General features: G+C 30.3%; 1 protein-coding gene across 1 annotated transcript; it reads right to left on the reverse strand.

Annotated features, from left to right (window-relative positions):
* LOC144850664 (differentially expressed in FDCP 8-like) lies at nucleotides 1-27,062 on the reverse strand. The gene is made up of 13 exons (XM_078708028.1): nucleotides 27,007-27,062; nucleotides 25,364-25,646; nucleotides 23,558-23,718; nucleotides 19,403-19,552; nucleotides 15,809-15,950; nucleotides 6,598-6,662; nucleotides 4,916-5,012; nucleotides 4,311-4,435; nucleotides 3,818-3,931; nucleotides 3,286-3,366; nucleotides 2,702-2,842; nucleotides 2,451-2,560; nucleotides 1-2,061 (listed from the first exon to the last, which is right to left on the reverse strand). The coding sequence occupies exons 2-13, from the start codon at nucleotides 25,638-25,640 to the stop codon at nucleotides 1,962-1,964; spliced, it is 1,563 nt and encodes a 520-aa protein (XP_078564154.1). The 5' UTR covers nucleotides 25,641-25,646; nucleotides 27,007-27,062; the 3' UTR covers nucleotides 1-1,961.
* Between the last annotated feature and the right edge of the window lie 32 nt (nucleotides 27,063-27,094).

Consider the following 27,094-nt stretch of genomic DNA (forward strand, 5'->3'; position numbering starts at 1 on the left):
GTATATAAATTTATTATTCAAAGCGCATCCACGTACATATCAACGAATATAATAATTCGTAAATCCTGCAGCCCCAACCCAGACATTGAATATAAAACAGTTGAAATATACCTACAATTACTGATGTGGTGGTTTATAATCTTCATTTAGTATAATGCATGTCTAAGTGGTCTTCTAAAGCTCTGTCTACACTATCAAACTTTATGTGACAAAAAATGTGATGTGCCCATATATGGACACGATGTCATATCACTACCATATTTGGGTATACCACTACCATATTTGGGCATATTTTTTGTCAAACTAGTTTGATACTGTAGACAGAGCTTAATGTGAAATTCAATAGTTTAACCAAACGGTTCAATAAAAATAATAGTTGAGAATAGTAACAAAAATATAATAATTAGATATTATGGTTGACCGACCTTATAAAAATAAGATTGGACGTTTTTTCAATCAATCTAAATTAAATATTTATATATTGCACATCAAATTAATTATACTTAATTCAATCAAGTATTCAATCGAAAAACCAAGCTAAATAAAATAATCATCCATTATTTGGTCCATAAACCATCAATGATTTGATAAATCCACTAATACTTGAACTAATCATAAATCTAGATAACCAATTAAACGATCAATAAACTATTAATCAATACATTGATTAATAAACCAATTGTTCGATCAATCAATAACTTTAAACAGACAATCTAAAATCAATATATGATCAATCAATTATTGATCCATTCCTTATATTCAGAGTTCTGTTCTTTCACAAAACCATTTCAAGAATCCAAAAAACTAATAATTATTATAAGCTTTATATGGTATCCTTAATAATTGAAAAAAAACCCCCAAAATATGTTGATTTATATAAAATTCAAACTAAAATATTATATACAACGCACAGAGATAACATCATGTACGTGAGTACTGTATGATTTCTGAAAAAAAAACCATTTAAACTACACACCACACAATATGTTTATAATTCTTTAGTATAAAACACATGTAAAAAATAAAATATGTATTTAAAGTGTTTTTGAATAAATATGTAATTATCAAGTGATTTGTAAACAATTCATAACAATATCAACATTAGAGTTTAAAAAAAAGATGAAGCACCAATTATAGATTCAAGTAGAAAAAAAAAACGATATAATTCATGATTCCAGTTAATTTGTTTAAAAAAATAAACATTTTCATATTTGAATACTATAAAGGACCAAATATGACATGAAAAACTTGCTTTTATTGATTTTGATTTTTTTTGGCATCAGTACTACTGTGTTTACAACCATAACAGGCGAATCCAAATACTAAATTTTGATAATTGCAATGCAAATGATAGGACAGGCTAAGATAGGTTAAGTTTAACACTACATTATTAAAAATGTTTAGGCCCTTTCAAAATTCTAGATCCGCCACTGCGCTCCCATATGTATTCATTAACTTCGCTGTAACTTCAGTTGCTAAGGAAACACACACTGTAAAAAGAAATTTAAGTCACACTGAAAAAAATGATTATAGTCCAGTACTGAATGAATTGCCTTGTGCTCAGATAAATCAATTTGTAGGTGGTTTTACATTTTTTCAAATTGGTATAAAATATTCAATTTCTATTAGTGTGAATTTCAGGTGGGAATTGACCTATGACCTACAGATCTAGAATCATACCACTTGACCACAATTAAGTTTATTTTCAAATATTACGACAAAAGAAGTTGTAATTGTCGGATAAAATCGTTTGACACACAATTATTTATATTGTATCTCTTGATTAATGGTATTTTATTGTTTGTATAACCTTTGACCTTAAGTCTTATTAAACATGAATTCAATATATTGCAGTTTGCCATCTGGAATGACTCAATTGCTTTATTCATCAAGTGTGCCCTCTACGATTATTGTATCATCTTCCGATACACATTAACCTTCTGACCTTGAGACTGAACGTGTCACGTCGGTGAGCCGGCAGTATTTATACCGATAACTGTTTGCCGCTTTGAAAGACGTAGACACTTTGGGCACTGGCTTCCTGTCTTGTAGAAACAGTCCCTGCAAAGAAAACACAAATATGTTTATATTCAAAACATTTATTCTTCCATTCAAACTTTATCAGAATATCAATATTTCCTGTTATTGATAGTGAATGAACAAAAAGGTCACAAATCTTTCTTTAAACTAATAGATGTTTAAATAATATAAGAAGCTACACTGGCGTCTCTTCGTTCTATGCATGCTTACTGATCCTTAAGCTCTGTCTACACTATCAAACTTTATGTGCCAAAAAAATGTAATGTGCCCATATATGGATGTGATGATGTCATATCACTACCATATTTGGGCATATCACTACCGTATTTGGGCACATCACACTTTTTTTGTCAAAATAGTTTGATAGTGTAGACAGAGCTTATTAAGTATACAGTGGTATCCAACTTTACCTGTGAAAGACAGCACTGCATTGCTTGCAACGCGATGCGATGATATCAAAAGGGAAAATGATCTCATTCTTATCACATAACTCACATATATATCCCCTCCCTTGACAAAGCTGAAAAAAAAAAAGAAACATTTATATTTGTTCCTGTTCATCAATAATTAACTTGGGTTCAACCTTCGTCTACCACTCAGAAACAAAAGGTTAGAAATAACTTAATAAATACTATACAATAATGTTTTCTGTTTTACAAACCTGACAATCTATTTTAATGTGGACAACATAGCTACTGTGAATTTTCTCAAGTTCAGCCAGTAATGAATTCTGTTCCATGTCAATCAAGTCCTTTAGTGAGTACATATTGGAAGACTCCACAAAATGGGTTCTATCTTTTAGCTACGGAGAGAAAATTATTTAATATAAAATAATAATATAATCATGTCCGACTATACTCAAACAAGGTTACTAACAGTAACGATAATGTTACAAAGAGCTTAAAGATGTATTGTCCCCCAAAATTATGAAAAATAAAGACTTATAAAATCAGACTTTTAATAGCCCATTTTGCAGTTTTAATGAAGCTATTAAAAGAAATTAATGATTTTACTTATAAAAAGACAAATAACCCCAATGACGTCTAGATAATTTGACTATTGTTTGCATTAATATAGTTTTATCAGGTAAATAATTTTTTTTTTCTATCCAATTTTTGGTCAAAGTGAATAACTATTATGCGACATTAACATGGCATTTTCAACTAAAAAAAGCTTACAAATTCAGGCAGACAATACACCTTTAATAAAGAATAAATCTATTTAAAAAAAAAATGGACTACTAACTTGCAAGAGTAATTGACCATCTAAAGCATTCCGACATGACAGGAAATAAGACTTCATTATTAAAATTTCTTCTCTTAATTTCTAAAAACAGAAAAACTCTTCATTAAATCTAAAAATCTTACTATATCTTACTATAAATCACAAATGTCTGCATGTTTGTCTGGGTTTATTCAGAGACTAGGGGTTGCACGGTGGGTGGGTGCAGATAGGTATAAGAAAGAACAAGTTTCCGTTTGTTAGGTTGTCAAGGTTAAAGGTCATTGTAAGCCCTCTAATTGGATCCTGTGGGTACTCTTGTATAATTAATTTATGCTAATTTTAATGTTAAGTCTGATAATTCATAAGAGAGAGCGGGCTATATATATTAGAGCCAGAGCGATTCAATATATTGCTCTGATCCAGAGAGGTGATATTAATCCGAAGGCTAGAGGGTGGACTGTGTGGCAGTTAAAAGGTGGATCTTATGGAGAAGTTGGTATTTTTTCCAGACCCATGACTTGCAGCAATCCTTAAACTTAACACTAATTCTTACTTTTACTTGGCTCAGTTCCTCAACATAGTTGAACAATTTTTCATTGATACTGTCTACATTCAACACTGCTCTTGTCATCATTAACTGTAAGAATTGTTTAGATTGACGGCAAACCTGTAAAGGAAACAAAGAAATTATATCAAACAATTGATAATGATGAACCATTCCCAATGAGAGCCTAGTGAGGAAGCTAATGCTGTATTTTCCACTGATAAACTAATTTAATAGTTCCTGCTGCACAACTCCAGGCTCAAAGAACAAGACATTCAAACAGACTAATTACTGGATTGATAAACTATTTTATAATTTATCGTGATTATTTGATGCTTAGGGAGTGGAGTTGAAAGATTCATCAGTAACAACCCTGGCACTAGAACAAGATTGAACCATGGACCTTAGGATTGGAAAGCAAGCACGTTAACCACCAAGCTACAGCTCCACTCATTGCATGAAACTACAAAGTACACTCTGTACTGATCTTGTTTGAACTAACCTTCCTAGGCTCAAAGTCCCAATTGTGTAGGACTCTTGATGGGATAACTTCAGTGTCATTCCAGTGGCATTCTGTACAATAAAACTTGCCATTGTAGTCACACTGGCGTATAACAGACGCATCTTCTGTGAGGATAAACGTTTAAATGAAATTTAAATAGAAAAAATAACATAAAAAAGGAAAGAGCACTCATCACGATATATTAAATAGAGTACAAAGAAAAGCACTAGTGGAACAATAACATGTCATGTCTAGTATAATGCTTATTAGTTAGTATAATGGTTATTAGTTAGTACAATGCTTATTAGTTATGTTATGAACATAGCACCACTCTTGTATGTGTAGGCAGCCTACATACAGATTGTGTCTTGGTGATGTATTTGTCAAATTTAGGACAAGATGGTTTATTCGATTTTAGTGCTTTTGTACATCTTTCTTTATTTGATTGTTACAAATATATTCCTGTCTTTAAATTGGTATTTTGGTTTTCTTTCTTGATTTTTTATATAGCTTCTATTCTTTAATTGCCATTATGAAGAAATGTCTATTAAGTATTATGTTTAGGTAATATGAGAAATAATATCAACAACCTGACAGAAACTTACTGAAAGAGATTGGAATTTTACATTCAGCACATCGATAATTTTGAGCAGACAAGCCTGCTTCTGGACAGATTTCAGTAGAATAATTAGCACCAGAAATCTGAAAGTAAAAAAACATTAACATATGATTTAATACAGATAAATAATACTGATGTTGAAGATATGAAAAGGTACTAATCTCTGTTCAATCTTATATAAAATCATGTAATTATATTTATTACTCTTCCGAAGCTTCAAAATCTCTGTCTACACTATCAAACTAGTTGACAAAAAAAGTGGTAGTGCTATGACATCATAATGAACATTGTCTTACTATTATACCAATGCCGCCCTCTATTAGTTGTACTGTACATAGTATTGTATAATAAGGGTGTGATGGAGAAAAAAATCGTTACCAGGGAAACCATCTAATAAGCAATCAATTTTATCTCCAGGGACACGAATACAAAAGAAGAACACAGAAAAATAAATTATAATAAATTGAAAAGCTTGAAACGAAATTGTTTTTGTACTGTACAGAGTACTGTATGTATAATAATGGTGTGATGGAGAAAAAAGTCGTTACCAGGGAACCATCTAATAAGCAATCAATTTTTTCTCCAGGGACACGGATACAAAAGAAGAACATTAGAAAAATTAATTATAATAAATTGAAAAGCTTATATGAAAGTGCAATTTATATAAAGAAATATTTATTATTTTTGTTTGATAGTGTTTGCACCATTAGTATGTGGGTACATATTGTTAGGGTGGTAAAATTAGTAGGACAATAATTAGGAAGAAAATTTAAAATAATAGAGGTGGGGTTAAGTTTTGGAAAAAAATGTCTCTTTAGTAGCATCGCAGACTTGCCCCCAAGTTGTATTTATTGTCTTTTTTATGTTAGTTCACCAGTTGGAGTTTTAAATTTTTCTGGAAATACACAAATTGATGAGCTCAGGAATTATACGTATGAAATGCCACATGTGCTAAAATATCTATCCTTTTGCTAATATTAATTCAAAATACGGTCTAGAACATAGACTAGTATAGTGGCAGCAGTATTAATTTAAATATAAGAGAATAACTTCCATATTAGGAAATTGTAGAAACTGTAATAGATGAATAGATGAACCAATGGCAATATATTGCATTAAGTGAATGCTTGATCAATGATGGAAACCATTGCCAATCATCTTGTTATTAATGCATGGATATAACCTAGTACTATAATAAGCTTAAGAATGTAATATTGTCTTTTTCAACAGATGCTACTGTATATGCTGGAACAAATGTTGAACCAGTCAACTGAAAACAATATTAGAAATCTTCTCTCAATATGCAATAATACATTAATATAAAAAAATAGGGCGTGGCATTGTTTGCAATTTTTCTGTGCATCGTGGGATGAATTTCTTAAATAAAAAGCAGAAAAATACAGTATTTTTATATAGAATTTTCAGAAGATTTCCTATTTGTGTGAAGTTTAATAATTATGGGTTGTGTGAACATTTTGTTCTCTGTCAACAAAATGTGTACGTTGACAAATATTCATTCCTTAGATGCGTTTATAGTGGTTGTTTGAGGAAAGATTGTCATATAAATATTGTATTCTGTCTGCTTTTAACAAATTGTTTGGATACTCTCATCTTACTCGTAATTATCATCAATCATTAATATTATCATTATGACATCATGATTCATACCTTTCTACTGACGCATTCACGCTTGATCAGGTTCAGACATTTACTATGACAGTTCAAACCACAATCTGAGAACGAATGCAAATAAGAACATATTAAAGTACAAATGTCATTAAATGAAAAGTAAATACAAAATGTAGTCAACAGTTCATTAAATGGTAAGTCTATAGCAGGTTCAATATTTACTCAAGAAAAGTCTTCAGAAAAATCCATATGGGAAATAACATCATAAATAAGATGATAATAAAGATAGGAATGAAGATGATGAGGTTGTACTTAATGATGTCGTTGACAAATAGATGGAGTTATGCAGGAAATGACTAATTCATACTGAACATACATAATTTATACAGTTGAAAGAACTAAATGTACAATGAAAGAATAGAGTATAGGAAAGTGGATACAGTCCTATTAATGATAGATAAAATTGCATACTGTTCAAATCTTGTGGGTGAAAGAAAGGATTATTAATCCATGAGGTACACATCTTTTCTCCCTTTTTGGGGGGCTAATATTAAATAACAATGTTCTGCTCATCTAAAATTTAAAGTATAGATCTGCTATAGTCTACAACCAATAGTTATCATAGTGTTAGCAGACTTGTTCAAATTCATCATAAATTTTCCGCATCTATCCACAATAATTTGATTGTGCATTCATGCGAAATGGCTCCATCGATCGCTCCTCGGCACACGTAAATCAAGGGTCTACCTTTCCATCTGTGGTTAAAAAAATCTTCACCGAATTTGTTGCGTACGTAACAAACAAAGCATTTCTCAACCTTGCCGAATAGATCCATGGTTTAGGTTTGTTTTCACAAAATTTAACCTTTTCATGTGCGTTTGACTAGAATGAATTTTTTATGCATGGTATAAAGAATTTAAATACCCTATTATTTAAAAGATGAGCTTCAAATATTTGGTTTGTATCACAAGGTTATTGTATAACACAGATGAACAATTATAAATTCTTTAGATTTTATACATTACTGGGTTTTAATTATTAAATAGTGAGAAAACATTTCTATTACATAAGTAAAGTCGACACTGCTGGTGTTAGCTGTTACTGAGTGAACAATTGTGAAGAAAAAATAAAATAATAAATTAGCAATGAAAAGAACAATAAACACCCTGTGAAGCTGTGTTTATATATTTGTGTTTTATATTTACTATTAATTGTAGAACCCCTCATTTGGGACACACCCCTTAAAGATGCATTGTCCCCAAGAAAAATATTTTTTTAACATTTTTTTTTTATTATGCCATTTTAATATCATATAATAGTTATCCACTTTGACCAAAACTTGGATCGAAAAAAAATTATTTACCTGAAAAAACTGTAATTTAAATCAAAAAATAGTCAAATTGGCTGCCAGCCAATGGATTTTTGGTTGAATTTAACAATTTATTTTGCCATTTTAGTGAAAACATAATTTTTTCTTCGTTTTTTATCTACGCAATTGATTAACTTGATTAAAACTACAAAATAACCTATTCAAAGTCTGATGTAATTAATCTTCATTTTTCATGTTTTTGAGGGACAATACATCTTTAATAGAGGTTCTACTGTAATTAATATATAACAATTATATTTTATACATTATTGTATTAGGCCTATTGTTCAAATCACAATAATTAGAAAACAAACAAATGTTATTGTTATATGGTGTGATCAGGATAAATCAATTACATATTAGAAAAAATTATCATTTAAAGCATGTTTAAAGTGAGAAGAAAGGTCGATTTTAAATTAAACATTTACATTTCATCTTATCTGTCATAGAGGAAAAAACAATCATTGGATCAAACACTCAAAGTAAATTTACATCAGCTGATATGAAGAGAAAAAATATATGTGTTCACACCCAAAAATTTCCTTTCTAAACATATTCTAAGTAAATCCCTTAAATATTTTTGTAAGCACGAGTCACTTTTTGAGGCAATCCCTCACATGTGGTTTAGACCATTGTCTGACTGCCTATTGGTTGAAAGCACAGTCATCAAACAGGTAGTAAAAAGTAGTAGTGCTACGCTGGAAAAAAAAAGTTCCTTATCAACGGATATTAATTGTTTGTGACGAAGAAAAGTACTTATATAACAGAAATGAGTTGTTGCGTACCTGGATTTCTCCAATCCAGAAGACTCTAATTCACAATGTTCGGCTCTCCATCAAAAAAAGATATTTCTTAGACATTCCCAAGATCCCTTTTTAACATAGGGATGATGAGATAATACTTGCTAGTATAGTACATCAATGATTAACATTATTGACAAACTCAATGTACTCAATGTAACACTACAGAGTAGAAAATGGAAAATAAAATAATATATGCTCAATGTATAGTTAACAGTCGAACTCTTATTAAGAGAGGACAGAAAAATAGGAGTGTCCCTAAATAGGTTGTATAGAAGTGTTAAAACATATGTTAGCCTTTGTTTGTTTTACAGAAAAGTATCCCTTGAATAGGGATGTCCCAAAGGAGGGGTAGTACAGTACTATACTAACTATTAGAAACAATGTTGCTATAAATTAGTGTATGAAATTATTTCAGGAGTTATCTTGCACAAAATCTGTTCCAAGTACATATTTCATTAATTGAGGAAATTATTGGTGGCCATATTGGTCATTATTAAATGGTAGAGAATTTACTACTACCAATTTCAATTTAAAAGAAATTCTGTGGTTTTCCACACCCGAACAGCTTCCTATAAAAATATGTCTCCATGTTACGAAGTTACATAGATCATCTCATATTCTCTTACAAAACTAATATTACCATACCTAATACTGTAATACCAATATCTAACTTTCATTATTCCTAATTCATTCTACCGTAACTTAATTTTGTTTGTAATTGGAATGAACAAAATTGGAATCAAGATGATGAGTATAATTTACATAATTGATTACAAACATGATTAAAGTAGAAAGAAGCGACAAAGACAAGAATTAACAAGATAGAGGCTTTGGAATAAAGATTACCGTTCTTTATCACAATCAATATTCTGCAGAATCCTATTATCATAATATGCAGCTGAGTGCAAGGCAGTGAATTTAGATTAAAGTACGGAAATAATGTACCTGTGCAGAAAATAAATTAGTACATTTATTTAGCTGTCTTGCTGATAAGTTAATGCTGATGGATCATACAATTTATAATAGTAACCTTAATTATTCATTTTGTATACAAAGTCTTGGTTGCGGTTTTCTTCATACTCTTTTTCACATTCATATCTTCCAACTCATGATATTTTGAGTCATCTCTTGCTAAAAAGTGCAATTTCTCCCGATTTTTTTTGGATATACAGAAAACAATACCATCCCAATAATGTATAAATTGATTTACTTAGGCTCTACTACAAGGCTACAAGTTTGAAACTAAAGGTGAAAATGCATTTTCCAACCTTTCCCATGTTTGGGAAGTGCCTGGCATTGTAGATGACGATGCAAGATTTTTTTTGAAAGAAAACACCCTCATTGGAAATGCTTTCATAAATTTCCGATATTTCATTTTTCTAAGACCGCTACAGATATGTATTGTATTTTAAAATATTTGGAATTATTTTTCAATGCTTTATTACATTTTAATATAAATCTAAAGTAATCCTTCTATATTATAAGCAACAAGAAAACATTCTGAATAGAATAATATGCAAAAAGTTGCACACAGAAGTGTTGCAACGAGTGATTGGTCAGGAATGCCCAAGGGACAAGCATGTTCTTTTATGTATGAGATGCTAGCAAGTACAGTAGACAAAATAGAATAATTAAGAATATCAGTTTCAAACCAATGACACCTCAACTTAAAAACCCCCAGAAAACTAGAGGCCACTTTTCAGTTGCCTAAATGACTTTTAGGTCCTGAAAGCGGTCCTTCAATGAAGATGCGATTAAATATTTTCTAATTTGTATTCATCAATAAGATTAACAGCAAGACGTAAAATGTTAATCAAAGTAGGAAACTACGGTAAACTCTGAAAGCATAAATTCTCATCGCTACTGCGATAAAACGATGCTAATAGCTCGTTCTATGGCTGCATTTACCCGGAAAGCACGAAGTGAATAAATCATAGAGTCTCATTGAGAGTGCACAAATTAGTGATCAATTTGGTTATCTATGTGGCAGGTAGAGTTTAGCTCTCTACGATGAATCATCATTTTTTTCCAATGATGCTATTCACTTCATTATAATAAAGAAGGTGATTTACTATTATATATTATTTGAATAAAGTATAAACTAAAGAATCACTGCAGGTAAACACTGTAAGTTGACTTTATAATCATACCTAAAAATAAATAAAATCTCGTCTAATTTTAGAAATGATGTAATTTATTGTAAAGAACAAACTATTTAAGCTTGGATTGAAATAAAATCTTGGGCAATCAGTAAATATTTAATAAAATCTAGTACATATAATGAACAGATGATTACTTACGTACTGTTTGATGATAATCTTTGTTTAATAATTTAATCTTTGTAGATAATAGTACAAATAATAGGTTATGATAATTAATAAATAATTCATCTGACAAATACAGTATAACCATAAAGGAATTATTTATAATTTCTCTATTCACCATTTAACAGGCGTAAACAACTATGTTGGCAGTAAACCTATGCAGGAATAATATAATTTACTCATAGATTGACAATACAAAAAAAAATGAAATGAAACCGAAAAAAAGGATGGTAGGGGTGTCCTGATTATATGATTCTGTGATACAGTAATCAGAATTAAATGTATCATCAAAATAACCATTCTTTTTCCCTATTCTTAAAGAAGCCACATTGTCTATAGTCAAAGATATATTAGTTTTTTTGCAAGAAATCAGCTGCCTTATAATTTCACACATTGGATCCCCTAGACATTCTTGAATATAAATTTATTCTGTAACTGTTACTCGTTAAGCATAGACACTGCTACCTAATTACACCCTGTATATCGTCAAGTGCTGCTATCAAGCCTTTTAATTAAACTTTAAATCCGAAATGCGTTTCAATTAAATATAATTGCCAATGTTAATAATGTCAAACAAATAAATTATAATACGAATTTCAAGACACAAAGAAATTCGATCAGCTACTGCTAGTTCTAACAATAATGAAACTATATTACATATAAATGCATAATGGCAATTTCTTCACAGAAGCAGGGAGTATTTTGACTAGAGAATATAAAATAATGTATAAAATAAATGATGGTAAAGGCAAAAAGATATTATAATTTCAAACATTTTCAAAGGAGATGTGGCAATAAATCGGAAATATTTATTTAAACTCTTATTCTCAATAATTCAATCTCAAAAATAAGAAGAAAGGAATAATAATGTTTAAAAAGGCGTGGTACTAAAAGTTGTTTTTCTCTAAATGACCTCTTGACCTCTGGTGATATTGTAATTTTCTTTTCATTTTTCTATATCTATGATGATAGATGGCAATATAATGACTTAATTGAAAATTTCCAAATTAATCAACAATATATTTTCTTCACAAATAAGAGGGTCCACTAATAACACTTCGAAAACAGGCGAGCCAATATCATAATATTAAAAGAACATTTTCAGAAAAGGGCGTGGCAACTGTTATTCTTATCAAGAGATAATATTGATACTATAATATTTTTAATTTGTTATTGAAATATTTGAATTTGTTTAAAGTACCATTACTCAATCAAGAGAGTTAACATAACAAATAGGAAAAGAAAAGAGCCTTTGTCCCATGGCATCATCTGGAAATAAAAATAATTTGATATCTTTCAAATAACGTTTGATTTATCTTTTAAAATAATATTCATTGAACACTAAACAATCTGAAAACATTAATAGTAAATTTGATCATCACTGATAAAATAAAAGAGATGATTTATTTAGCTCGGAGGATAATCATCTAGGGATGAGGGATGATATCGTGATAAAAAGGAGTGGCAAATTAAAAATGAAAAAGGGACTACTTTAGCACAGAACAGCTAAGCATTGACATTTCCAAATGATGCGTAAATAACCATTAAAAATACATCTAAAAGATAATTATCTATTTTAAGAGATTTGTAGATTTGTGAATAAGTTGTTTTTACAGCCAATTAGGGAATAACAGTGAAATTATTACTACTGGCGTGAAAACACATTGTTGAAATGTTTTTAATAGAAGCATTGTATAAGATGAGAGGGATTTATTCTCACAAAAAAAAAGGAGGGGAGTGGGGTTAAATGCAAGCGTAAACAACTGAAGAAAAGATAGTTCAATGCCTAGCCTATAAAATGAAAATAATTTGTCTGTTGGCTAGGTTGAATGGCAAAACAAATGTTATGAGTTAGGCCCCTTTACTAGCATTCCACTGCTGGTCTTTCTTGGCAGGAGAAAAGGGGGTTCTATCTTACTTTGAACACTACAAACCTCCTTGGCTACGGGCTTGATGATGAATTTTTAAATGAAATACCTCATTTTAGCCCCACTGTTCTAAAATTTAACAGTTCTTTCCAAGCAATTTCTACATGGTAATGAGGCAGACTTAAATTGATTTTCTCACTTTGGTAATTATGAATAATTTGTTTACCAGTAGATGTCCAACACTAGAGATAAAAATAGATATTATGATAATTGGCAAATACCATTGTGTACATATAAATTGACAGACTGTATTTGGAAGATAATTACACATGGCAGGATGGAGCTCTCTCTCAATTTATCAATGTAACTACTGTATTTTTAATTAATCTTATTTCATATAAAATTTATAATTTAGAAAAATATAATCAACATTTTTACGATGAAAAATCCAGAAGCAGGTGTTTCGATAACTGCGGTAGAGGTTAAAGGTTAAAAACAGGAAATGTACAGCTATTTCAGGAAGTAACGAGCACATCTTTAACCATCAAACCACAAAGGTTTTTTTATAGAATCTTTTATAATAACATGTAACATCTGCCTATAAGTGTTGGCAATAATTTAGAAACTCATCCATGTTGCACTAGGTCTTTGTACAACTTATTACTATTATTACCTTAGTTGTTATCATCAGTTAAGTACATACTTTCTTACAGCTAAAAGAATTACGAATGATAATTTTAAGGTAAATTCCCACTTCTCTATATAATAAACTTGAGTTTGAAATATATCCAAATTTCGGAGAATGTTGATCTTTCACAGAACCCCTCCAACAGTACCCAGATGTGTAGTGAATTATTCTGTTCAAAACCTGTATTTAAACATAAATAACCTACACCCTGCGATGCTTTTGAGGAAACCTTTATGAAATGAAATTGTTTTTTTTTTTATAGCAAACAGGAAACTGGTCTTTTCCACTGGACTGAAAAACAAACAGCAGAAGAATACTCCATGGAATGCTAATGGCCCGTTAACAAATTATACACAGACAATTAAAGAAGATAGCTAGCTAGTGAAAATGACAAACATGTTATAAACTGTTGGTTAAGTAACTTGCAGAGGATAGATCTGCATATTAAAATATCTGAATGTCTGATTTGTAAACATCAATATTACAAAAACAGACAAAATATTATATCAAAATTACAAATTATGATAATTTTATCTAATCTGGCAAACAAACATCGAAAACCAGGTCAAATGTTTAATGAAGTTAAGCTAAATTCTACAGAATCTGGGCCTAATTGGGAAAAGTCATTAGTGACAGACAGATAGCGCTATGTTAATGAAGTAGATGACTAATATTACTAGTTTGACAGTGGAATTCTCATAACATATCGACTGTAGAATTTTTTTGATAAACTGAAACAGCTTATATGATCATGTCATGATGTAGTAATACATTATACATTACATATTTAAATTACTAAATGACAAAAAAAGTTTAAAGGATGGAAATGATATAATATTACTCAACAAGTATCAAAATATTCAAGAGATGGATGGTTTGAATACAAAAATTAAATATTAATTTTGCCAAAGACATTTGCATGTAAACAATTATTCACACTTGAAGTTTATGTTTTTAGGGTCTTTTGTTTTAAATTTCCTGCTTTATAAGCAACTATTTCTGCATTGTACCCCAGAGCATTTTGGAGGCGTGTTTGTATGCCTTTTGCTTGTTAACATCTTTGACTGGCTGATTTGTTTTATTATGTAATTTTGTGACTGATATAATATGTTATCTTTTGTTAATACAATTCTCTTCATCTGATGATAAGTAAGCTATGCCCGAAATGTAACATGTCGTAACAATAAATTTATATTGAGGCAGTTTTAACTTGTTTGATTTTTATTTTTGTCTATCTACCCTGCCTATGCAGCTCTTTGATTTATAACAATTAAAGTTCTTTATTTGACATAAAAATTAATGGCTATTGTCACAAGATATATTTATTGTTTTGATTTAGCTTTTTGCTTGTTTTATTTGTATTTCATGAGATTCCTCCCACAGAATTGTCATTTTATAGTAATTTGCCTTTGAAGATATTTATTGATGATGTTATTACTACCATTACATTTATCTCCAGAAAACATTGACCTAAACCATTATAATATAATTTTATAACCAGTATTAAACTTTTCAAGCATTGTCTTTCATTTGAAATTAGAAGATGATAATTAGATCTGAACTCGTCTTCAGGACAAGTTAGGTTATCTTCATACAAAACGTAAACCCTATGAAGTTGTAGACTTTTAGAGTGGTATGGTTTTTAATATAAACACACTAACAATTTTAAAGTGCCTAATTTAGGTGGATGAACAAGCATTAACATTTTTATGATTTTAGCTAAAGTCTATTGTGATTTATCCCCAAAATCATATTGTCTGTACTGTATTTTTTGTATGTATTTGTTTTCCTTTTTTACATGTTTTTTACATGCAATTTCAAGGCCACGAGTTGTAAACCTGGTCAGTATTTTTTTTTGGAAATAAAAAGAATATTATAAACACTAAAAATTGTCTGTAATTTAGTATGAGTTAAGGCACATTGGCACCAACACGCCTTGACATATCGACAAACAAGAGTCTGTTCCGTCATCTTGGTGGTGTCTTGCAATGCTTCTTTACTAGTATAACATTGGCTTAAGCTCTGTGATGTGCTTAAATATGGTAATGATATAACATCATCGTGTCCTTATATGGGCATCACATTTTTTGTCACACAAAGTTTGATAGTGTAGACAGATTTAGATGCTTCCGATGATGTAAAAAAAAGTATTGATTTAGATGATGAATGTAAAAATGTATGAATGTGTGGCTCCTCACCTATGCACCGATACCACGACTGTAGTAGCCTCCATATAAGTGAGTTACACCTCTCACATTGAGGGTTGACACCCTTTCCATGTTTCCTTTTGAAGCGATGTCCCACTATCACTTTGATACCGGGATTTTCTTCTTCAGGATACTGAAAAGCAAAAAAATAATAATAATCTGAATTTATCAAATCTTAATCCTTTTTTTGGATTCTGGATTTATGAAATATTTTTAATCTTTTGCCAGATGATAATTACTATGCTGCACAAAATTAATAAAAAGATTTTTAAGTTATTCTGAAAATTCAGGATGCTAGAAAAATATGAGGATTAATTTGGATTAGATTATCATATCTTATAATAATCCAACTAAATATTCTCATAAATCCATAGGAAATAAAATCCCACTGGCTTTAATTTGAATAAGAGTGTGAAATATAGCTCAAATTAAACATAGCAGGTCAATGATAATATGAAATTTATAAATAATCCAAGGATTACAATGATAAATTTTCAACTTGAAAAATAATCTATGATTAAATGATGGAAAACACATGTTTTTCAAATGCTGTTTTTGTTTTTCTGAAGGTTTTCCTAAACCATATGACTATATGAGTTGATCCCTGAAAAATGATAGAATTGCAAAAGTCTGCAACAGATGTGGTGTACTACCGGTATATGATTGTATATATGCCAAGTGGTATATTACAGACATCTCTCAATAATTAATATGGTATGTCTATGATGATAAATTATAAACAGTCTTTTCGGATTTTAAAATATGTACTTATTCAATTATTAAAGATTTATGTTGAATAAAAGTCTAAAATCATACTGTACAATAAATACAAATTAAACAAAAATATTGTATCAATAATGATACATTGTTTGAAATAAAGTAGAACCTAAACTATAAGGTGACACCTTTGGGACGCAACAAAATGTCAATCTTGTTGATGTCCCTTCAATAGGGGTTGGCGTTAGTGTTAAACTTATTTCCCTTTGTTTGTTTCACAGGAAAGTGGCCCCTGAATAGAGGTTTCTATTGTAGTACCTAAAATCCTTTTTAATAACAAAATATTATACCAGACATGATGGCATATAATATTTCATTGCTTTTGTACTTTCGGTTTTCATTTAAAAACAGTTTCCTAATCTTGTTTATCATAAGCAAAATATCTAGGTACATCTCCTAAAATCTCAAGTTTTAATGTGAAACAAATATCATGATAAGATCCCTACAAACAATCTAACTGCAACTAACGTTTACAGTAGTACCTCTGAAAAATCAATAAATATGTGAATTAATATTCGAGATACCATGGCAATATATTATATGGCTCTTATGATAATATATAAATTATTAAATACAGAATGACTACAGCTAGATACAAAATTTACCTTAATTTTTAAACCATTTGGATTTGAGGAAAATGGTTTAAATACAGCTTTTTTGTTCATTTTACATCAAATTAAGAGTAGTACATTATGGTAAAATTAGGTACAGTATGTCTGTTAAATAAACAATGCAGTATATTCCATAAAAATTTGCAGAAATTATGTTAATTTTAACATGATCAGTTTGTCATCTTGTATTTAGTTTTACTCCAAAGTATTGTCAAAATTGTTAAAAACGGATTCTAATTTTCGAATATCATACAAATGCTGAGGTGAGGTGACGTCATTGTTTAACTAGCACTCATTACTCTTTTACTCAAGTTGAGTGTTAACTATAACAAGGTCACTCATTCAGCTGGTATAAACTTGAGCTCGCTGATTAGCAGGTTGTTGACTTGTTCACTTCCTGACATATCAAACTATTATTTCCATGGTACAGAAGATCTCCATGATCATAAAATACAGTGTTTCTTTATTGCAGCACTTCCGGAAGATTATCCGTGTACTTCCCGAAGTTTCCATGAATTGCTTCCTTTCCTTGCCTTCTTCCATTACTTGACAGGGGTCTAAACATCAACATTCTTGAAATCTAGTCATTATCAGCACAATCACTTTCATAAAACGATCATCTACGTTGGAATTGCTAATTATCAAGTACAGTATCTCATTTGAGTCCTTGTTGTTCAATGTGTACAATAAATATGCCTAAACAACGTTGTAATAAACAAACAAGTTCTATTCATGATCATATCTTTGTTGTGTTTTCTTTAGATAACTTCCTCTTTCAGTCTTTTAAATTCAAAATATGTTTGTTCAACAATATTTGCATTTTACAGTTTGTTGGGGGTCATTCATTATTCTATTACAGTATACTAATAAAGGGTAAGGGTATATATGTACAATTTTACAAATCAAAATAAAGATATCAAGATATCTACTGTATTCAACATGACATCAATTAATATTTTAAATTCTAATAAAGTTGTCATTTATAAAGGAAAATAGTGCAAATAGAGCTGTAGTATCAAATTATAGCTCCATGGTATTACTTAAGAAGAGGAACATCACACCTCTTCCGTAAACCATTAATTATAAATATCCAATTTATCAAAAAACAACCACCCAAAAAAACGCAATGTTTGATTTGGTTTCTATATGATGGCGCTGAGGTAGTAGTAGTGTAGACTCTCAGTTTCAATGCAAACAAATTGATAAAGAAATAATTTTTTTGGATTTGAATAGATGGTGTATTTAGAACTGTGTTTAAAAATCAATTATATATATTTTAATATTTAGTACATGATTATCCATCTAAATTTAAAACAAAAATTATTATTATTATTATATTATATAATATGACTGTATTGTTAATTGCAGTATATTCATTATTATGAACCACAGTTATATTTGAATTATTTGTTGTTTTTCCCTGTACAGTAATTACTTTAGAAGCAGAACACACCCTAAACATATAATTATCCTGGAAAACTATTTCAAGATGATCCCTGGACTAGTTCATTACTGTTGAAAATTCAGCTGATAAATTCACAATGCACAGTATTAGTTGTAACTATGGCACTTATAAATCATGACAACGACACAAATAAATATAAATATATAAATAACAATAAACAAGTTTTGATAATTCAGCATTTCGATTTCAATCTAGTTAATCGTGTTAAAAAATCATGTTTTATAATTTTACATGCAGACTATATTAAGGTCCCTTTAACGAATCAGTGAATTTATGTAACTTACTTTAGTAACTGTACTTGGATTAAAATTTGGGATTTAGTTAAATAGTAAAATTGTCTGATAGCCAATGAGTTTTTTGTTAACTTTAACTGTTTATTTTGTAATTTTGTAAGTGAAATCATTATTTTTGTCAATACATCTTTAATATGCAAATCTTTTTTTCTTTATACATTATTTCATATACTAACTATAAGAAAACCCATTTTCGTTTTATTACTGACTGGGCCTCGTTCATACCAACCCCATTTCTCTACTGTTTTCATTTATCTGATGTGATGAATATTCATATTTAAATATACCACGTACCATTTTTCTTGATTAAACATTAAAAAACAAATGTAACCTTGTTCCAGGCTGAAATTATTTGTATAGCGCCCTCTAACAGTTTTGCAATGTTACTGTATATTACAATCTATAAAGACAGAATAAAATGATGATACAGTATATTTACCTTTACTTCTAAAAGTTTCATGCGAAGTTGTACAAGTTTGTTGACGAGCGCCCTCCGTTGTTCAGAGTGTTCATCACTTTTTTGCAGCATAACTTTACAGTTTTCAATTGCAAGTTCCAACTCCTCAACTTTACTGTATCCAAAGAAACCCTGAAAAAACAGAGATGATGAACAATGGTAATTACAATGCTATCCTTTCATACAAGTACATCATCATGATCTATTTTGCAATAAAATAATTTATTTTTTTAATTTTATTCCCAGGGCGTTTATTGTTCAGGAGGGTTTTTTGGTGGGTGCGTTTTGAGTATTTGAGTGAGGCATTTATTCGGGGAGGCGTTTATTTTTTTTGGGTATAATATGGTAGCATCAAATAAATACCTCCTAGATATGAAAAACTACAACACAATTAATATAGAGAAGTGATAAAATAAAGTAAAAATTGTATTAAAATGCTTGGTAAATTGTAGATCATGTCACTGTCAATCAATGAATTCTACTACTGTACAAATAGAAATGTGTTGTAATACAATTTTGTGTCATGTGCAAGGCGTTTATTCGAGGAAATAAATAAAGGCCCCAGGGCTTTTATTCGAGGGAGGAAGTTATTGAAAATGATGTTATACAGGGGCGTTTATTCGAGGGAGGCGTTTATTCAAATAAATATGGGCAACACAAAATAGAACTCCTCCTTTGGGACATTCATATAGAGGTTACTTGCCCATGAAATGTATGAGGGGCAATATTTGTTTTAAGACTTCACCCAACACCTATTCAGGGGACACCCCTATTTAGTTTTGAAGGGGTCCCCTTAATACTGATTCTATTTTAATTTACACACAGATAAATTACAAAATCTTGCGAGTGAAGTACAATAAATATAAAAGTCCATGAGCAGGAATACTGGTTCAGCACCCTAATCCTCACTAGAATCAATCCATGCATAAATTTGTCAAGGATAATATAAATATATGGGTGCTATTAAATACAGTATTTATTATATAAATTCATATTTTTGTCTAGCTTGTTTTTTTTATTGTTTTGTTCCTATGGTTGCATCTACACTATTTAAAATAAGATAACATTGTGTACGCAATCAACACAATCAGGATGTCAAACATGAACAGTCTAAAGTTTAAAAATTACATAGAACGGAAAGATAACTACATAGAAACGGGCATGGCAACAAACCCATCAAGCATACCAACAAAATAATCCTGCATAACAACAAAATAACAAACAGAAGAAAACAAATACAGTGTAGAATAGGTGAAAAATAAATCTGGAAAAATCCCGTTCTGTAAAATTATTCATATTTTTTCAGCATTTCTTCTTAATACAATACATTTTACAAGATAAATGCATGTCCACAGAACCCAGCCTAATACTATTAATCACGTCCACACAATCCAGTTTACTAGTATTAAGATCATGTCCACACAGCCCAGTTTACTAGTATTAAGATCACGTCCACACATCCCAGCTTACTAGTATTAAGATCACGTCCACACATCCCAGTTTACTAGTATTAAGATCATGTCCACACGGCCCAGTTTACTACTGTAGTATTAAGATCATGTCCACACAGTCCAGCTGACTGTATTAAGCGAAAAAGGAAAAACTGATGTTTGAGAGAATCTGAACACAGTTGTAAATATCTTGGCCCAAATATGAGCTTCTATAATAAAATTTTTTTTAGAGCATTGACAACTATCTTTGCAAAAGAAATTAATTATCGGCTTACCTCGTGTAAATTTAGCTCAAAAACAACTTCCATCATTTCAAATATTGATAATAATTTTTTTTAGATTTCAGAATTTTCGCTGTTTAATTGTGCAATAACCACAGACACTGAGCAGTAAAATAAAGCTACTCTTGTGTTTTGTTAATCTTAGGCACAAAAAGAAAAAAAAAATCTTTTGAAATGAAAAGAATGTGAACAAAGATCAGTTTGTGACCTTTCCAGCCAGTTGATGGCACAAAATCAGACTAAACTAGAAAAAGGGCACTCCGATAGTGCATACCTCCACCTACTGTAAAAAAAACCATGTGTATGCGAGTTTAGTGTAATGGTTATGTAACCAGCCTTTCAACTACAGTGAGAACAGCAACGCCAAAAACAAACGGGTGAATTTGAAAAGAAATAGATTTTTAGAACTACCTGTACTAAATCCTGTACATTAAATCAAATTATGTTTTAAAATTACAAATCACAAATTATAACTCTTGCCTTTTGTACAAAAATGATTTTTTGGACAAGTAGTTCTTGAGAAAAGGCATTAAAATGGTGAAATGGTTAAATCATGGTTAAATCCAAAGTAAAAATTGTTTGTTAAATATCAAATGAGTATTTACCATAGATATTTATAATTTAGCCAAGTCAAAGTAAAAACAGTAATTCAGTTGAAAAGAGTAAAATAGACATGGGCAGAAAATTTAAAAACATTTTTTTTCATCTACCAAAGCTATCAAGGAGCTGGTCGAACAACAACAACACTCCCTATTGCTTGATTTGCACTTTGAAATGCACAATTTAATTCTAAATTACTTACAAAGAAATATCTAAACTAACAATAACATCACATAATAAATAGTAAAAAAATATTGTATTATACTTTTATGTTCTACCTGATTAACTGGACAATTGACCACTGGACGAGACCATACTGTCTTGTAACATAAAAATCCTTTACACAGCGCCATGATGCCACGACTGTAAGTGTTTACGTTATTGTTAATAATGCTACCATATAAAGTATTTCGTTGTCATTCTGGCAAATTTCCATTAGATTTGGCAAAATAATTAAATTTTAAGGTCATAAGTACGTTGAACATCCTGCGAAATTTGGACTTTTATCAGAAATGGGCATGCTCAGACCTACTTCTAACGACCTTGCCAATTATTATCATTATTTACTTCCGATGTATTAATAATACCCTCCTACCCATATGATGTATATTCTGCTGTATTTTAGCTTAAATAGTAGTTGATGAAGAATTATGAACTAGAAAAAATTGAACCATGTCTTGGACACAATTTTGAAAACCTTGGATGGATGACAAATAGTACAAAAAACTTTCCCAGGATTTAACATCCTCGGATTAGCCCAAATTTAGGGGTTTTGAGAATGAATTTGAAATTCAATAGAAGGAAAAGGAACCACTGGAATTCTTTTTTTTCTGCAGTAACTGCAGTAAGATAACTGTTGACACTATATTGCAGAACTTAGTGGACAACCAATTTAAGGAACTGTACATTTTATTTAGGGTTTTCCACCACCAGCTAGATTTCAACCATAGAGATATTTTAGTTCACTGTTATATCATGTATGTTTCAACTTAGCATCACTCAAATTGAATGTTGCAACATATCCGGCTGATGTAGCTTAATATTTTCCCTCAAGCTAATGTACACTCTGCTTCATATATTGTGCATAATCAGATGACTCAGGACTGTATATCCTGACACATCAAACTGGCTATAGATCCTCACACCTTACATGATATCTGAGTCATTCATTTCAAGATTATCAGTAAAATAATTATTTGCTAATTAAGTATTCCATAACCATGATCTAAGGTTAAAGCATAGAGAATCTCTCTAAGGTTAAAGGTCACTATTCTGTCTACTAAATAATTTACACAATCTAACTGTAAGATAGTTAAACATTAAACTAACTGTTCAAACTAAAAATGTATTTGTAATAATCAATTTTATTTTTTATATTACTCAAAATATAATAGATTATAGATATTTGTTAGTACAACACAGATTCAAATGTAAGGTCCTGGATATAACCCCACCTAAAATTGAGGAATTTTCATACTGATCCAATGCAGATACTGTATTTAGGAATACAAGCCACCCACTATATTTTTTACAGCATTGGTATAACCCCACCCAAAATTGACGAATTTTCATACAGTATTCATCCAATGAAGATATTTAGCAAATACACAAGCCATCCACTATATTTTTTACAGCATTGATATAAACCTCCCCAAATTGAGGAATTTTCATGTTGATCCAATGCAGATATTTAGGAATAGCTCTATTTATTAGAGCATTGGCATGAGATTGTCTATACATTTCTGACTCATTAAATCATTTTCCAGAGAGAAAAAAAATTGTGGAAATTTATGCAACCACCATACCTCGGGTCGAGAGAAGTGGTCCTCAGCCAGGCCTAAGTCCTCATCTGTGATGGTTGCAAACTGTGTATCATCTAGCGAAAATATTGAGTTGGTATCACTGGAATCACTCATTTCATCTATATTACGTGGCTTAACCTCTAGCTGGTTGTTCATTGTTTGACCTACAGTATGCAGAACAAAATACCTGTATTGTATTTACATTCAAATTCAGGGTTGTTAAAAGATTAAAATTATCTGCTACTAGACCAGACCAAGGTCTGGTTCTGATTGTTAGTAATGAACATTTTTTTACTGTAAAGCTCTGTCTACACTATCAAACTAATTTGACAAAAGAAGTGTATTGTATCCAAATATGGTAGTGATATGCCCAAATATGGTAGTGATAGAACATCATCATGGGCACATCACATTTTTTTGTCACATAAAGTTTGATAGTGCAGACACTGACAGAGCTTTATACCAGTATTCATTTGACATATTCATTGTTTTCCCTTTGAACCCAAAGATTTCCCAGCCAATTTTTAAGTCAACACATCAACCAACTAGACTGGTCTAGTTTTGCCAGGTAGCCATAGAATATAATTCTATTTAATGAGATAGGATAGTCAAGCAGCAGGCAAACAGACAAACTGAATATGCTTTACTATACTAATATACAAACTTGCAAATAAAAAATGGAATGATGGATACGAAAAGAAATTAAAATTATAATTAGATAACCAACTAAAAAATGTAATAATGTTGACATTGACATTACATTACATTATGAAAGTATGAAAATGATTAGAAAGTATGAAAACCCATTAAAACCAAAGTGCCAACTTGTATAATAAGCATAATAAGCCCAACAAATGCAAACTGATGTGGCGTATAGATTAGGTCAAACCAATACTTTTTGGGTGTTGCAATAACAACTTTATATATAAGTTATAGTTCTTGTTCATACACAACAGGCCATATAGATAACATGCTAATTGACATACTGTACATTAACATACATATTACCATACTGTACATAAACATACTGTACATTAACATACATATTAACATACTGTACATTAACATACATATTGACATACTGTACATTAACATACATACATATTAACATACTGTACATTAACATACATATTAACATACTGTACATTAACATACATATTAACATACTGTACATTAACATACATATTGACATACTGTACATTAACATACATACATATTAACATACTGTACATTAACATACATAATTAACATACTGTACATTAAAATACATACATATTATTACACACTGTACATTAACATACATATTAACATACTGTACATTAACATACATATTAACATACTGTACATATTAACAAACCATATTAACATACTGTAAATTAACAGACATATTAACATAGTACTGTAAATTAACATACATATTAACATACAGATATTTATTTTATTTTATGACTAAATGATATTGATACAAACAAAATTCATGCCAAAAAAAAAACAACCAAAAACAAACAAAAAACACTATCCATAAGGAAATAAAAAGAATACTATTTTCTGCCAAAAAGGAACTACCCCAATTATCAAAGTGTAGGTTATCCGCCACATTATGGAAACATGGCAACGTACCTAGTATGTCACTGTTGTTAGTCTTCAGTATTTGTGCAGTGTTATAGTCACCAAAATGGCCATCATCCATATGTGGAAACTTGGTAAAGGGGTTAAACCTTTTTTGAAACATTAAACTTGGGTTAGCATGCTCAACAAAATCAGGAGGAGGTGCGAAAACAGACAAGGTGGGTACATCCATATTTCTACCTGACTGCCTTCCGGCTGATTGGTCGTTTTCAGTATTCCCAGTCTGGGGGTTGACTTTATCCATTCCATTCTGAACTTTTACCGGTATATTGCCGTTATTTGAAGATTTCGGTGGCGTTGGTATTTTCTCAAAATCGTCTTCATCCGATGAAGAATCAACGAGATTGTTGGGATTGCTTGAACTGCGGAACTTTATAACTGCTGCTGCACTATTGTAGGTTTTAACAGTTGATGGACTGGTAAATGAACTTGATTTACTTTTAGGTTTCTCTTGCATTCTGCCCTACATTCAAATAAAGAAAATGATCATAAAGTCTAATATACTTTTTAAAGGCCATACATTCCAATAATTATCGATCTATAGTTTCCCCTATGTTTCATAATTTTTGGGATTTTATTTGTGTTGCACGAGCTTGTTGAAAATAAAAACTTTCTTATCAGTGGGGGGATAGTTCAAATAACACAGTAAAATCTCTATTCTTTTGTACACAAATTTTGTAAATAGAGAGGCATTTTAAAAAGCTATGAAAGATAAACGGTGTGGTAAAAAATGTTATTAGATGACTAAATATAGGTAATATAACTTGAATTTTACATTTCTGGTATTTTTATTCAACTTCAGATTTTTATTTTCATGCTATAGCAAAAATTATCCACCGTATATCCACCATCTTTTTTCACCTTCTAGGGAGTCACCAGACATGTTATTACATTAGATTAAACTACCTAACTACTGAAAAAAAGTCTTCTTGGTTTTTATGGCAGAATTTTGCCAAATTTTGTATTTGACCATATTAAGGGAAATTCATGTTTTTTCGTCTTGATTTCTGTTACAAATATTTGATTTATGTACAATTAACCAGATATTATATTTAAAATTCATGCCTGTATCTGAGCTTTAAAAACAAGACAATGGCAAAGTTTATACGGTTATGTTATGCTGAAGCACAAGATTTTTATAGCACCATCTACATGTATATTTAAAGACATTTATAGTACCCTCTATCTTAGACACACTAAATTTTTCATTTTTCTAAATTGAGAAATTTGAAATTGCGCAAGAAAATATTTATTTGAACAAAATAAAATAGCGCAAATTGTTAAAAACGCACATATAACATCAGAGTTCTTAAGTTTTACATTTGGGACTGCCAATATAATAAATAAATAAGTCAATTAATATAGACACAGTGTTGAAAATGTATAGAATCTTTATATATTATTAATAATTATAATATTAATATAAATTTATTGTTTAAATCAAGTCTGAGAGTCTGTTTTCAATTTCATATAAAATTAATAATAAACAGCACATAAAACCTAGGCTCGCTAGCATACTCATCACACTGATCTCTCCTCTTCCACAACCACTGAACCAGGGGATTTTTTAAACTTTTAAACTGATCTGAGTGGGGAATTATGAAACAAGCATCAACACAAGGAGTTATTGCAGACCACCACACGACATCACCAGCACCCCACCATGACACTGTGTGTGTGGTGACGATGTTCATACACTGTTTTTTAGATTTATAGAATGAAAGGAACACACATAATTTTAACAAATGCTATAGATAGGCCTAGTCTAATATTACGAACCTATATATAAACTAGTAAATATGAAAATATGATATCTTAATCACCTTTTTAACAGTTAATACTATTTCTTTTTCAAAAACGTAAATAAACTTTCTTGCAACATTTTTTTCCAATTTATAGAGTTGACCTTTG

Source organism: Antedon bifida, chromosome 8 (assembly GCF_963402885.1).
Source record: "Antedon bifida chromosome 8, ecAntBifi1.1, whole genome shotgun sequence".
Lineage (NCBI taxonomy): Eukaryota > Metazoa > Echinodermata > Crinoidea > Comatulida > Antedonidae > Antedon > Antedon bifida.

Bases quoted from the DNA above. Each gene is read 5' to 3' on its own strand.
- LOC144850664 (XM_078708028.1), bottom strand. From the start codon at position 25,640: ATGCAAGAGAAACCTAAAAGTAAATCAAGTTCATTTACCAGTCCATCA. The intron at 23,719-25,363 runs GTAGAAATATGG...TGCATACTGTAG, and splicing joins ATCAGCCGGAAGGCAGTCAG to GTCAAACAATGAACAACCAG. The intron at 2,843-3,285 runs GTTAGTAGTCCA...TTCTCTCCGTAG, and splicing joins ATGGTCAATTACTCTTGCAA to CTAAAAGATAGAACCCATTT.